At 40.7% G+C, this 12,455-nt stretch overlaps 1 protein-coding gene across 1 annotated transcript in view; it reads right to left on the bottom strand.

The window, feature by feature from the left end:
* Window positions 1–12,455, bottom strand: part of TANGO2 (transport and golgi organization 2 homolog) — a 93,317-nt gene that overhangs the window by 6,015 nt on the left and 74,847 nt on the right. Inside the window, exons 6-7 of the mRNA XM_018557614.1 lie at window positions 11,326–11,396; window positions 2,228–2,381 (exon numbers count right to left, since the gene is read on the bottom strand). Coding sequence (XP_018413116.1) covers window positions 2,228–2,381; window positions 11,326–11,396 — 225 coding nt within the window. The remainder of the gene's footprint in view (window positions 1–2,227; window positions 2,382–11,325; window positions 11,397–12,455) is intronic.

Here is a 12,455-nt window from a genome sequence, read left to right as displayed (position 1 = left end):
GGGGGGGGGGGGGGTGGAGAGGGGAATCTGTGCAGGGACAATTGACTGACAGTTCCTACTCTGCAGGGAAAAAACCATGAGCTGAGCAATCAGTGGTTCGTGATCGCTCAGCTCGCGATCCATAGAGCTGCTGTGCGATCACTGCAGTGTCACACGCCAGCTCAAAGTATTGAGAAGAGTACATTTTACACTCCCAATTACTTCTTTTTTTAACGCAAAACACTATACATGGTGATGCGGTTCTCTGCTGCATCTGGACAAAAAAGAACATGTAGCATTTGTCCCTTCTTGTGCGTTGGCAGTCTATTCAAAATAAAAGGGCTGCCTTAATGAAATGCACATTAATACGTAACACAATACGCGGTAGTGCACCGTGCAAGATTGGCAACGTGTGCATGGGCCTAAAAAGTCATTTGGTTTCCAAATGCCTAGAGAATTGTAGCAGTGGCTCTGCTACTCGCAGGATGAATTTCAGGCAAACACCTAAATACACACATGAAATATGGGATGGGAGCTCTTTTACCTGCCAAAGGACTTCCAGTACTGAGATTTACACAGCTCTGCCACACAGCACAGCCTTTTCTGACAGGGGAAGAGACGTAATATTTTAATGCTGGATTTAAGTAACTTTTACAGATCTTTTCCCTCCCCCCAGCCTGTGACTGAACACTAAAAAGGAGAAGCAGCAGTCTTTTTGTGCTCTGGTTGTACCACCCATCCCTCCTCACTATTGCCCAGTCACAAAATGCCCCTCCCCTCGTCTCCTCCTCCAATCACAGAATGGATTTTATTCTTTAAATAAATACCACATTTTGTGAATGGCCAAGTAGTGAAGAGAGGCAGGTGATGCAACCAGAGCACTCTAATGTTCGAACGGCATCTCTCACTCCTCTCAGTGCCCGCAAGCCAGGCGCTGCATGCAGGAGATAGCATCTGCAAGGTAAGATTTTGATACTTGTCAGCAGCCCTCCACATATAACGCCCAGATTTTTTCCTGGAGTGTGGCTTTAAGACTGTAAAATAACCTATGTCACCACAAAGATGTTCCAGCAATGAATTCAAGAAAAACTAAGGGCAAAACTTTTATTAAACCTTGCAGTGGGGCTACCCCTGCAATGCAAGGGTTAACTGCCCCTTTTGGTTTAGGGAGGAAAATAACAAAGTTATAATCACCTGATCTTCTGTGACAGCGCTCCCTTTAGCCTCTTTCCTCCTACTATGCTCCAGCCATGGTAAGTCTCTCGGCATCCTCATGTCCAGGTGAGCATAACTTTTTTTATTTTCCTCCCTAGACTAAAACGAGCAGTTAACCCTTGCAGTGCAGGAGTAGCCCGACTGCAGGGGTTAATAAAGCATTTGCCCAGAGTTATGCTTTAACTGCTGAGACAATAGGTCTTCCTGCTGCAAGTGGGGCATTTTTACTTTTAGGTAATGTACAGAATACTGTTGAGAGTCTAACCGTGTGTCAATTTGCCTTTTAAAGGACTATACAAGAGTCATCAGCAATTGATCTTATAACATCTAATCCAAATGATTTTGCAAAAACATTGGCTCATCCCTCATCATTTCTTTTCACTATAAGTGACGTGTCATTACGAAGGCCTTTTAGTGCCCGGAGTACCCCTTTTGATATACTGCGATACAGATACTATCTTTATCCTATTTCATCTCTAATTTCTTGGCACAGGTTAAAAATTATTTAAGTGCTGGGTTCAAGTATATCACCCACTTGCTTTTTATATCTGTAGAAGTCTCCAGAATGAAATCTGCACACTCCTGCTCCACCTGCTGTAGATTTTACAGACCGTCATACTGGTCCTTCTAGATTTTTCTTGTTTCACTTTACAGAGTATTTTATAGCTTGGGGCCCAGAGCCAGGCCAGGGCTTCAGCAGAAAAGTGCACCAGCACCCACTCATAACTGAAATGTCAGATGAAGTGTGCTTTAAAAAGAAACCCAAATGGATCAGATTAGTAAAGGCAATAAATTGCCCTATGGTGTCTCAACATCTGTCCTCTCAGAGGGCAAGCCAGTGAGCAGTACCATTATGTATAAGAAATCTATTAATAAGCATACAGACTTTATCGGAGCACACTTATGCTAACATAGAGCCTGGCATTGTAAAGCAGTACTAGAACTATAAGAACAGATTGGCCTTCCTGAGACCAGGGAAAAGAACTGCTGCATTGGCAATTTCAGAAGGAAATGTAGGTCATTTTGTTCTTACGGCTCTTCATTATTCATCACTTTAATGAGCTCCTGCACCAGGTCTTCTTTGGCAATGTCGTGGCTCTTTTTGATGATGTCAGCAAAAAGTCTCTTCCCGTGTTGGAGTTTCTTCCATGGGGTATCCAGCAGGCTGCAGCTTAAGCCATACAACCCTGTAGCAATAAAGATACAATAAAATGTCACATATCTGAAGGTGAACAAACTTCTAACTAGGAATCGCACTTCATGAAATCAGAATGGTCACAATTCAATTAAAAGTATCTACATTTAGCATTAGGAAGAGCGCCAGGCTTATTAAAATGCAGCATAAGTTTAAAAAAAAATTAGCAGTGAATGCAATATAATTACAGTCAAATAATGGTAACCTACATTTCATGCAATGGGAGAACAGATCATCCTGAGAACAGATACCTGACAAACTTGTAACTGTGCCCTCTTATTCCATTACATTGTGCACTGACAGCTTTCACCGCATCAGGTTTTTGTTTTTTTTGCTACGGTATATTGATAAGAAATGGTCACACAGGGGGAAAAAAAAACCCCACATCTCCATCCTTCCAAACAGAGGCATGAGGACACCTTACAGATATCTTCTTTTTGGTGCTAAATGCAGAAGAACATCCCAACTGTGTCATTTAGCTGCCATTCCACCAGTATTCTGAATGCTTCACCTGGGGATGCAATGCAAGTCAACAGCCAGCCACTGCCCAAATACTGTCATCAACATGCAAGTGTGGAAAAGTGTACAGGATCTTTCAGAAGAAGCAGTTAGGGGCACTTTGCAGGCAGTTGGTTGGAACCATTGGCTAAGGGCCCTCTTTCAACATCCATCTGAAAAAAAATAGGGATGCACCAATATTGATATCGGTGCCGATACTGGGCATTTTCACGAGTACTCGTGAAAATACCCCAATACTGAGTGCCGATACCGGCACTTTAAATTTTTAAAACAAAGTCAGAGTTGTAAACAGGCGGCGGGCTTCACAGGAAGGCTGCCGAGGTCCCCAGCAAGGTCCCGGCAGCCTTCCCGTGAACTACGGCGCTTGTTTACAGTGCAGGACGAAAATCTTTTCCTCCTCCATGATGCCGCCCTCACCTGCTGAGACCGGCCAGAACCCCTGGTAAGAGCTCGCACAGCCCAGTATTGAGTTGGCAAAGCCACCTGAGAGTCCGCAAAGCCTCCTAAGACCCTGCATAGCCACCTGACAGTCCGCACAGACCACCAATGAACCTGCACAGCCCATCAGGGAGTCGGCACAGCCTCCTAAGACGCCGCATAGCCAGCTGAGAGTCCACACAGCCCACATGAGAGCCTGCACAGCCCAGCATAGACCCCGCATAGCCACCTGAGAGCACATAACTGGTGGTATTCTGCATTGCTGTATAATGTATCGCTGGGATTTCTAATCCTCTATAGCTGGTGGTATTCTGCATTGCTGTATAATGTATTGCTGAGATTTGTAGTCCCTCTACAGCTTGCAGTCAGTGGCAAAACTACCAGGGGTGTAGCGGTTGCAGCTGGGACCAGATCCCGGCACTTCATCACCGTTCTAAAATTATTATTTTGTATTGTTTTAGAAAAACTGTCACATGATACTGAAAAAAGTATCCGTAATTGGTATCGGCGAGTACCTGAAGAAAAGTATCGGTACTCGTACTTGATCTGGAAAAAATGGTATCGGTGCAGCCCTAGAAAAAGCTTTTTTTTACCTTTAAGTCTTTATTGCTATAAAGGTGATACAGAACAAGAAAGAACAAGAACCTAGTCGTAAATCAGGAAATTGTCAATGTTTCGATTCTTCTGAATATACACTGCCTGGGCAAACAAAGTCACACACTCCAATATTTTATTGGACCGCCTTTAGCTTTGATTAGGGTATGCATTCACCGTGGCATCGTTGTGATAAGCTTATGCAATGTCACAACATTTTTTTCTGTCCAGAGCTGCATTAAAGATTCTCAATGGGGTAAGGTCTGGACTCTGTGGTGGCCAATCCATGTGCTAGAATGATTTTTCATGCTCCCCGGACCACTCTTTCACAATTTGAGCCTGATGGATCCTGGCATTGTAATCTTGGAATATGCCCGTGTCACCAGGGAAGAAAAAAATCCACCGATGAAAGAACCTGGCCATTCAGTATTTTCAGGTAGGCAGCGAACCTAATTTTTGGGGGACATAATGTTGCTGAATCTAGACTAATTATCCAATAGAAGGTTCTTACCCATTTGCTTAGCTAAATCCAGATGGTGACTTTTTTTTGGGGCCAGGCAGTGTATATATACATATTTGTTCAGTCTGTTGAGAATCATACTATTCATGAATCATGGTTGCCTAGATTACATAATTTACAGATCAGACAGATCTGAATAAATACTATTAGTAATCTGCTCTTCCCTTGCTTTGACCATTTCTACTTTCATGCAAAACACGTACCCTCAGGCTTATTAATTAAGGCAAAGAGCACAGTGCCATAAACCACAGTAAATAATTAGGATGCATTTTTCACTGGCATAAAAGTGAAATCAGGTTGCTTTGGGTTATTGCACTGTTTATCATTACTCTTGGATGGTTTCCCTGAACAAGCCCAATTATAGGATGGTTAATTAGTGAGTCCACCAAAGACTGATATTTCAGTATTTGTCAAATGTTGGAGAACTAACCTAACCCAACAGCCCATTTCCTTTATGTATAGGGGACTTTACTAGTGAGTTTTCTGTACTTGAGTTCCCAGGTCTACCTGTTGCAGCCATTAGAAGGGGTTCCACTCAACCTTGTTGGATATTGCAACATTTTTATATTTTGTAAAATGCAAAAGAAGACATGTTCCCAAAGTAATCCAGAACAGAGCCTGGAGCTACAGTATGGAAATCTCACTGAGTTGTTAAAAGACTTTAGATGCCCACATGTGAATCAGCCAACTAGGCTCCACCCATAAATTATAGTCCTTGGTATGCTGATGTTAATTATAAGAGACAGCATTGCGCAGAGAAAAAGTAGAAAATCATGCAGACAATATACAAGCTGCATGAGAATTGAGAATTTGTGAGAAAACAGCATACTGAGCCTACTGAGATACCATCTGTACTGGTTTTTGAATATAAACCCTATATACACAAGTATATGGCCAGTACAGAATAAAATATCACCCATTAGGGTCCTTTATCCCACTCAATTCTTCATAATTGCCTATTTCCTACTGTCATGAAACTCAACTTGGTTGTGGAAGGGGTTAGTTAGAAAACTAATTCCCTGGTATATGTATCAGTTCTGGGACAGAGACTCAATGAGAAGGTACAGCTTTACTGCCTCTGAGAACAGTGTGATGTATATGCGTTGGGCATTGGCATTGGATGCTTTCGTAAGAATAAAAATTACACAGGTGTTTTGCTGCATGTTTAAAATTAATTCTGGACTCCGTCCTGGCACTTCATTAAAAGCCCATTCACACCAGGGCGGTTGCGGATCAGCGCGGTTACCGCGCTGATCTCAAAAGGGAGGTTTTGGGAGTTTTAAATTGTGTTTCAGCACTAAAACGCAATTAAAAATGGCCAGAACCGCGCTCATCAGCACGGTTCCATAGAAAGCTATATGGAAAATAGTGCAGGGAGCAGTTCGGATCATGCGGACGCACGCGGTTGCGTAACAGTCCCCATAACAATGTCGGCGGATCCATGCGGCTGAACCGCCCCGTTGTGAACGGGGTCTTAGGCTGGGTTCACACCTAGGCGTACGGAATATGCGCTTTTGCCGCGCATTTTGTGCCACGTGTTTTTACCGCGCTTTGCGGTAAAAGAAACACGCGACAAACGCGTGTTTCCGAGGGCTATCCGGCTGTATTCTAATGGATACGCACGGCAAATACGCCCCAAAGAAGTTCCTGTACTGCGTAGGGCGTTTTGCAGCGCGTTCCTACGTGTTGTAAAACGCCCAGGTGGGAACCATGCCCATAGGCAATCATTGGTTTTCACATGTTGAGCGTTTTACAGCGCGTAGGAACGCGCTGTAAAACGCCCAGGTGTGAACCAGGCCTTAGGCTTATGTGAAGAAGCATTATATCACACATATCCTTGTTCTGTGCTGTGTGATATGTTACATTTTTGAGACATTTCACTTACACCAGTACAACAAACCAGATACACCTGACTGTTCTAGTAGCATCTCATTTAACCATTATGTCAGTTAATGTTGTGAAGGAGTGGCAAACCACAGTAAATAAAAAAAAGAGATACATTTCAGAAGGCAGCTAGTTAAACCACAGCATCTGGGGAGACCCATGAAGGAATGCGAAGCAATCACAAGAAAATCAATATTGGATTTGAGTCTTCTTTTCCTCATCTGCTGGTGTCAGGTAACATTTTGTGCCTGAATTGCATGCCTTTTCAATAGCTCCCCTGCTAAATCATACATCATTAGGCATACTATAAACATCCAACCTTCAGACTGGTGCTAAGCTGGATTCTGCCAGCAGAACTGCCTAGTGACTTAGTGTGGCACGCACACATTAACTCTTACTTATTACTATTTAGATACTACTGCACACTTTATGTGCCCATATTGGTGAAATTGCCTAAAATCAGTGCAAAAAACAAACCGGGAAATTTATGAGCATTACTATATAACTATGCACGTTTTCAATTTTCTTACCTTCCAAGTCCTATAAACGATATTCACTGCCCCTACAACCATTAATTTGGGTATTAGTAAAAAATGTATGCAGAAATAAAAGAATCCCATTAACCATTAATTACATTGTTCACATAACGTGACTCCTAAAAGGTTTTACAGAAACTACTGCTAAAAAAAATATTAATGGAGGATATCATTGCTATATCAACACAGCAACACTTTCAAAAATATGCATTGTCATCTTGTGCAAGTTTAAAAGTGGTGCAACATGTGGTGGATGCATTATTCTAAATTTAGTGGCCCTGACTTTAAAAAACCCTGTCCCTAGAGCAAAGCCTTAAACTAGAAGTAGGCTGTAAAAGGAGATTAGTAATACCTACCAGTACAGTGGAAGATCAAACTTTTTTCTCTTGCAGGGCTATGGCTGCTGCAGGTATCCTACACTTCCAGATGTGCCAGATGCCTGATTCCCCATTGCGCAATGTGGTTACACCCAGTAGCAACTACATCACTGCTGTGTCCTGTAGTGATATGGGGAGCATGCAACTCCCCTTCCTCATGTTAGAGAGTGCTGGCGCTTGGTAAATGACTGCTCAGGCACCCATTGCGGTCAGTAGGGGTGGGGAGAAGTCATGCCTTGAAGCTTACATAGGGCTTTCTGTGGCATTTAAGTCAATTTGCCCTGCAATTAGTGATTTTTGCTAATAACTTTGATAGCCTCTCTGAAACTGGTTCCAGTTTTTTGGCCTGAGTTCAAGAAAAACCCCATCTGCCATTTCTCTATCCACTGAGATTGCCTCATTGGCCACAAATAACACACATTACAAAAAATAATGACAGTCTGCAGGGTTTAGTTAGACCTCTAAGACTAGTTTAAGAGACATGTACAGAGGAGGAGTTCGCAAAGATAATAGCTGACATTTTATAGTGTCTACTCTTAGATACGACTTTCACTATTAAAAGTTTAAAAAGGCTGACAGGTTCACCTTACCTCCAGCTTAGAACTTCAGTTTGTGCACATAATAGGCACATTTCCTTTACTGCTTTAATCTGCCCCTCTGTACAATATGATCACCACACTATCAAGCTCAATAACAGTAACGATCCCCACAGGGATTGCGCAACTCAATTTGCTTGCCCAATCTACTATTTAATACTGAAAAAAAGAGGAAACTCAGATACGTTTTTCTGACTTATGGCTCCTAGATACATTTTACCGTTGTTGGTATACAGTAGAAGCTCACTAATGGCCTATCTCTAGCAGCACACAGCATAGGCTGTTATATAAGGTTTTAATGAGGATAACCAAGAGATCATTACAGTCTAATGAGGGTGCCAATTAGAGAATGCCAGAAAGTAAAAGAGGTCAGCAGATCAACTGCACACTTCTGTAAACAGATACAGCTATTTCAAAGAAAGCAACTATTTATTTGTGCCACTGACACAGAGGGACAGTCATCAGTAGTGGCTCAATTGTGTAATCACTGTAGATCATTATTAGGATATGGTATAATATTGCTCCACTCAGGAACCTTCAGATGTTTCAATAGCCCATGGTAATTCCTTATTAACATGCAGGTTAATGTAGCCTGATAACAGGGTCCAGTCTGAGCTTATGTGTTTTGTAAAATGTTGAATGCCTACAAACTTAAAAAGGACCTCGTACATAGGCAAATAAATCAATGTAAAATTGTGAGCAAGCAGGAATTCTAAGAAACCAGAAAACAAGTTTTTCTACTGAAAACAACATAAAAACTCAAATTTCTACTCAGACCTCCATTTTCAAGTACACCTGTTAAGAGAGAATTATAGAAGTTGTCATTGATTAACCACTCCTTTTGAGAATGCTAGTTTCCCAGCTATCAAGCCGATGTTTTGTCTTCAACACTGCCTGAGGCACTACCCTGGAACAAAAATAAATAAGGAATGCCAACACTTTCCTGACACTAGAATTCATTGCATGCTTTTTCTGGGTCTGCGACACAGACACAACTGGGCAATTAGCATTTTCCATTAGCGTCAGTCTTTCAACTGATATCAATGGATGCCAACGGAAGGTAACCTGAAAAATGTATGGGTGTAAATGGCACTAGTTCACAACGCTGTGTTGCGTTGCAGTTCGCCGAAAGAAAAGTAGACCATGTTCTACTTTTTTGTAGCGCAACAAAATGGATGTCAATGCAACAGAACGGAACGCAAGTAAAAAAAAAAAAACATAGAAGATTGTCCACTCCTCAGGACATGTTAATTAAAATAAACATTGGCAAAAGTCAACTTACCTCTGTACACCAATTTTGGTGTAAATTGGCCCTAAACCTGACTCATCTTAGGCAATTTGGTAAATGTTTTCAGATATTTGTACAAGAAACATATGAGGCTTCCAGAAAGGAATATGGTATAGTTTACTATACATTAGTGGGAGAGTAATTATTATAAAAAACAAATCATTCATTTGCTAGCCAACATGCACATGTAACTATATCAAAGTTATAACTTTGACTGAGCAATGCTCTTTCTATTTCAGAGGTATAGGTTTAATGCAAAATACTTGTCTAATCTGGCCATACACCTTACAATTATCTGCAGATTTTCTGTGGTTGGATGGAAAAGGTGCAACAGATTCCTCCATCTATACTAAACTGTGTGGATGGAGTAATCTCCACCTGGGCCAATATGTTGCACTTTTTCCATCTGACCACAGAAAATCTGCAGATAATTGTAAGGTGTATGGGCACCTTTAGGCCCCTTTCACACAGGCTGATTAAGAGAGGAGGATCCATGGAGGGATCCTCTACTGATCACATCTGTACGGAGCAGATGTCACCACTATGACATCTGTGTCCGTACAATTACTGGACCCCATGTCTGTCTATGAGGAATTGGATGTAAACGGACATGTGTTTATTTACATCAGATTACCACTGATCCAGCATGAGCAGGTCCGGTAAAATGGAGTCCGGAGTCGGGGGTACCCAGGTGTTAAAGGGATGCCCATCCATGTACACACGGCTGCACATAGACTTACATTGGGCATCCGATCGGGTCTGCCTAAAAAAAACTGACAGGCGGACCCAATTGGACTGCCCGTGCGAAAGGGGCCTAATATTCTATGTAATAAACATTATTTTGAAATTTGGTACCAGAAACAAGTGTTTTATTTTATAGATTTTAACAGGGTAGAAATAGAAAAAAAAGGTGAACACACTTTTCAGAAAATATTGGCACCTTAGTATTTTGTTCAAACAGTTATATGTAAAATATGCATTTACAAGGATATGGTTAATTTGGGCAACTTTAGAGTCTACCATTTTTTTCACGCAGGACCCATTTTCTGAATTAAATCTAATTAGAACAAATGGGCCTCTTTTGTAAAAGTTGTAAAAATCTTGTTGTGAAAACAATTATAGACAGACCCCTTAACTGTTTTTTATTTGTTTATTTCTTTTTAGTAAGGAAATATTTCCACACATAAAACAGTGGCGTTGAAATAGATTTCATGCTCTTGTTTTTCTGCCCAGATGGATTCTTCTTTTTTAAAACTGGGAGTAGGATTTAATAAGAGCTGAATGTTAAAAATAATATATTACATGTTTATCATGCACATAGTATAGTAGCTTAGGGAGTAATATATCTGGCACATACAAATTATGCTGCGTAACATTTTCCTACTCATTCCAATGTCATTGCTGCTATTAAAGGATCCTAGCTATTTCAGGGCTTTACAAAGACAATAACCATACTAGTTACAGATCTAAAGATAATCATAAAATATACGTAACATATCAAAGAGATCGCTTTCACTGCCTGGAGTCAGTGCTCATTTCATCCATGAGATAGCTGGGCTATAGCTTTTAAGTTTCTGGCTATTTTTACATTTGGGGGGAAAAAAATTATAATTTAATTTACACCCACTAGTTTTCCCTTAATTCACACCTTTTTTTTGTCCCAACACATTTAAAATTTAGCAGGATTTATACTTTTCATTTTTTGTGTTAATTTTTATTTCATTTGTTTGCATTTTTCAACCTGTTTACTATATCCCTGAACAATTACAATGCAAAATAGCTCAAATAGTTCATCACACTGGTCCTCCTACCTCAGTTTTCGTGTAAAAGGAATTTTGGGCAGCTCTTTTGAGCCATCCTAGGCACTTATATATATCGGTATTTAAAATGCATTAAACATTTCTTCATAAATATATCACTGTATTGAAAGGTGGCATTTAATATTTCCTTGGAGTTGAGCTTTATGTGAATACTGACTGTGAAGCTCAAAGCACCAACTGCCACTTTTAATTTAATTTGCTAGCAGGCTTGTATTTCATGCGGGTAAATATAACGCAAAATGTAATACAAATTACACCTTATTTTTTAATTAACATTTCCTTATATGAAATTGCATTAGCTGAAATTGACATATAACCAGCATTTTGGCTCACGTTTTGCTTTATTTAATGTAACATAACTCACCAGAATTTAATTTGACAGGTTGTCTTTCTCCTTTGGATCCATAATAGTAAATTACATCTCCCTTTGTGTTGCTAAAAAGAAGAAAAAGAAGGAAAATCAAACAAAGTGGAAATTCCCTTCACAATAATAAAGGGGTAAGTACAAACAGCAAGTCTTCTCACCACCAATACAGCCACATACTATGACGTCCCAACATAACAACTGCCTTCTGCAGAGTGGTTACATTTTGTTACTGGAGTGCCATTCAACAGTGAATAATACACTGGTAGATTAGTCAAAAATGAATAAAGGAGAGGAGAAATGGTTATCTTGTTATAGCTGTTCCACCGTTTTAAAATTTTGGGAGAATGCTTTTACACATACATGCAGCAACTTTCAGTATCTGCTGCTTTGTCCGAATGCTGGACCGTGAGCCAAAGCTATGGCACTTCCTGATAAAAGTTAAAAGTTTGCCCGTCCCTTCCTGCCTTTCACATTCCTATTGGCCAGTGAGGTACCCCCATCATAGTCATGGGCCAATTGCAATATAGGGGGTGGGAGGGAATGAGCAAGCAAGGCAAAATAATAGCATCGTTTATCAAAACTGGTCTTGAGTAAATCAACATTGTTCAATTGTTACAATACTACAGTATGTGGAAAAATAAAGTTATATTGTTAATTGTACAATGATACAGTAAGCCAATTGTTAACATTTTTAGATCTCCCTGCCTTCAAATAAAATAAAAATGCAGTTGTTCTGAGATATTTGATCCCTTGGTGTCAAGAGCAGAACTCAAGGATGTGGATCCTACCTAGTGTAGGCTGGCAGCCACAGGAGAAATTAAAATATACAACCATGAACTGGTACCATAGAGCAGGAAGGGGCAGCTGAAAAACTGGAGGCGACGGAAAGAGACAGCTAAGAGCCCAAGACCAGAATGGAGTGCCGCGGTACTGAGCAGGTAGCGTGGCATCCCTGGGGCGTGAAGCCTAAAGCTAGGTAGAAACGAAGGGAATTTTGGCCCATTCATCAGGAATCAGCAGAAATTTGACCAATTGGTAACCCTATCCCCTCAACAAAAGTCAATCATTAGATCAACTTTTGCTAAAGGAATATGTTGGAAAATCGTCGGCAAAACGCTGCACCAGCT

This window comes from Nanorana parkeri, unplaced genomic scaffold, assembly GCF_000935625.1.
Source record: "Nanorana parkeri isolate BGI_ZX_2015 unplaced genomic scaffold, ASM93562v1 scaffold292, whole genome shotgun sequence".
Classification (NCBI taxonomy): domain Eukaryota; kingdom Metazoa; phylum Chordata; class Amphibia; order Anura; family Dicroglossidae; genus Nanorana; species Nanorana parkeri.
The sequence above is the reverse complement of the archived record's forward strand: the minus strand, read 5'-3'. Positions and strand labels throughout refer to the sequence as shown.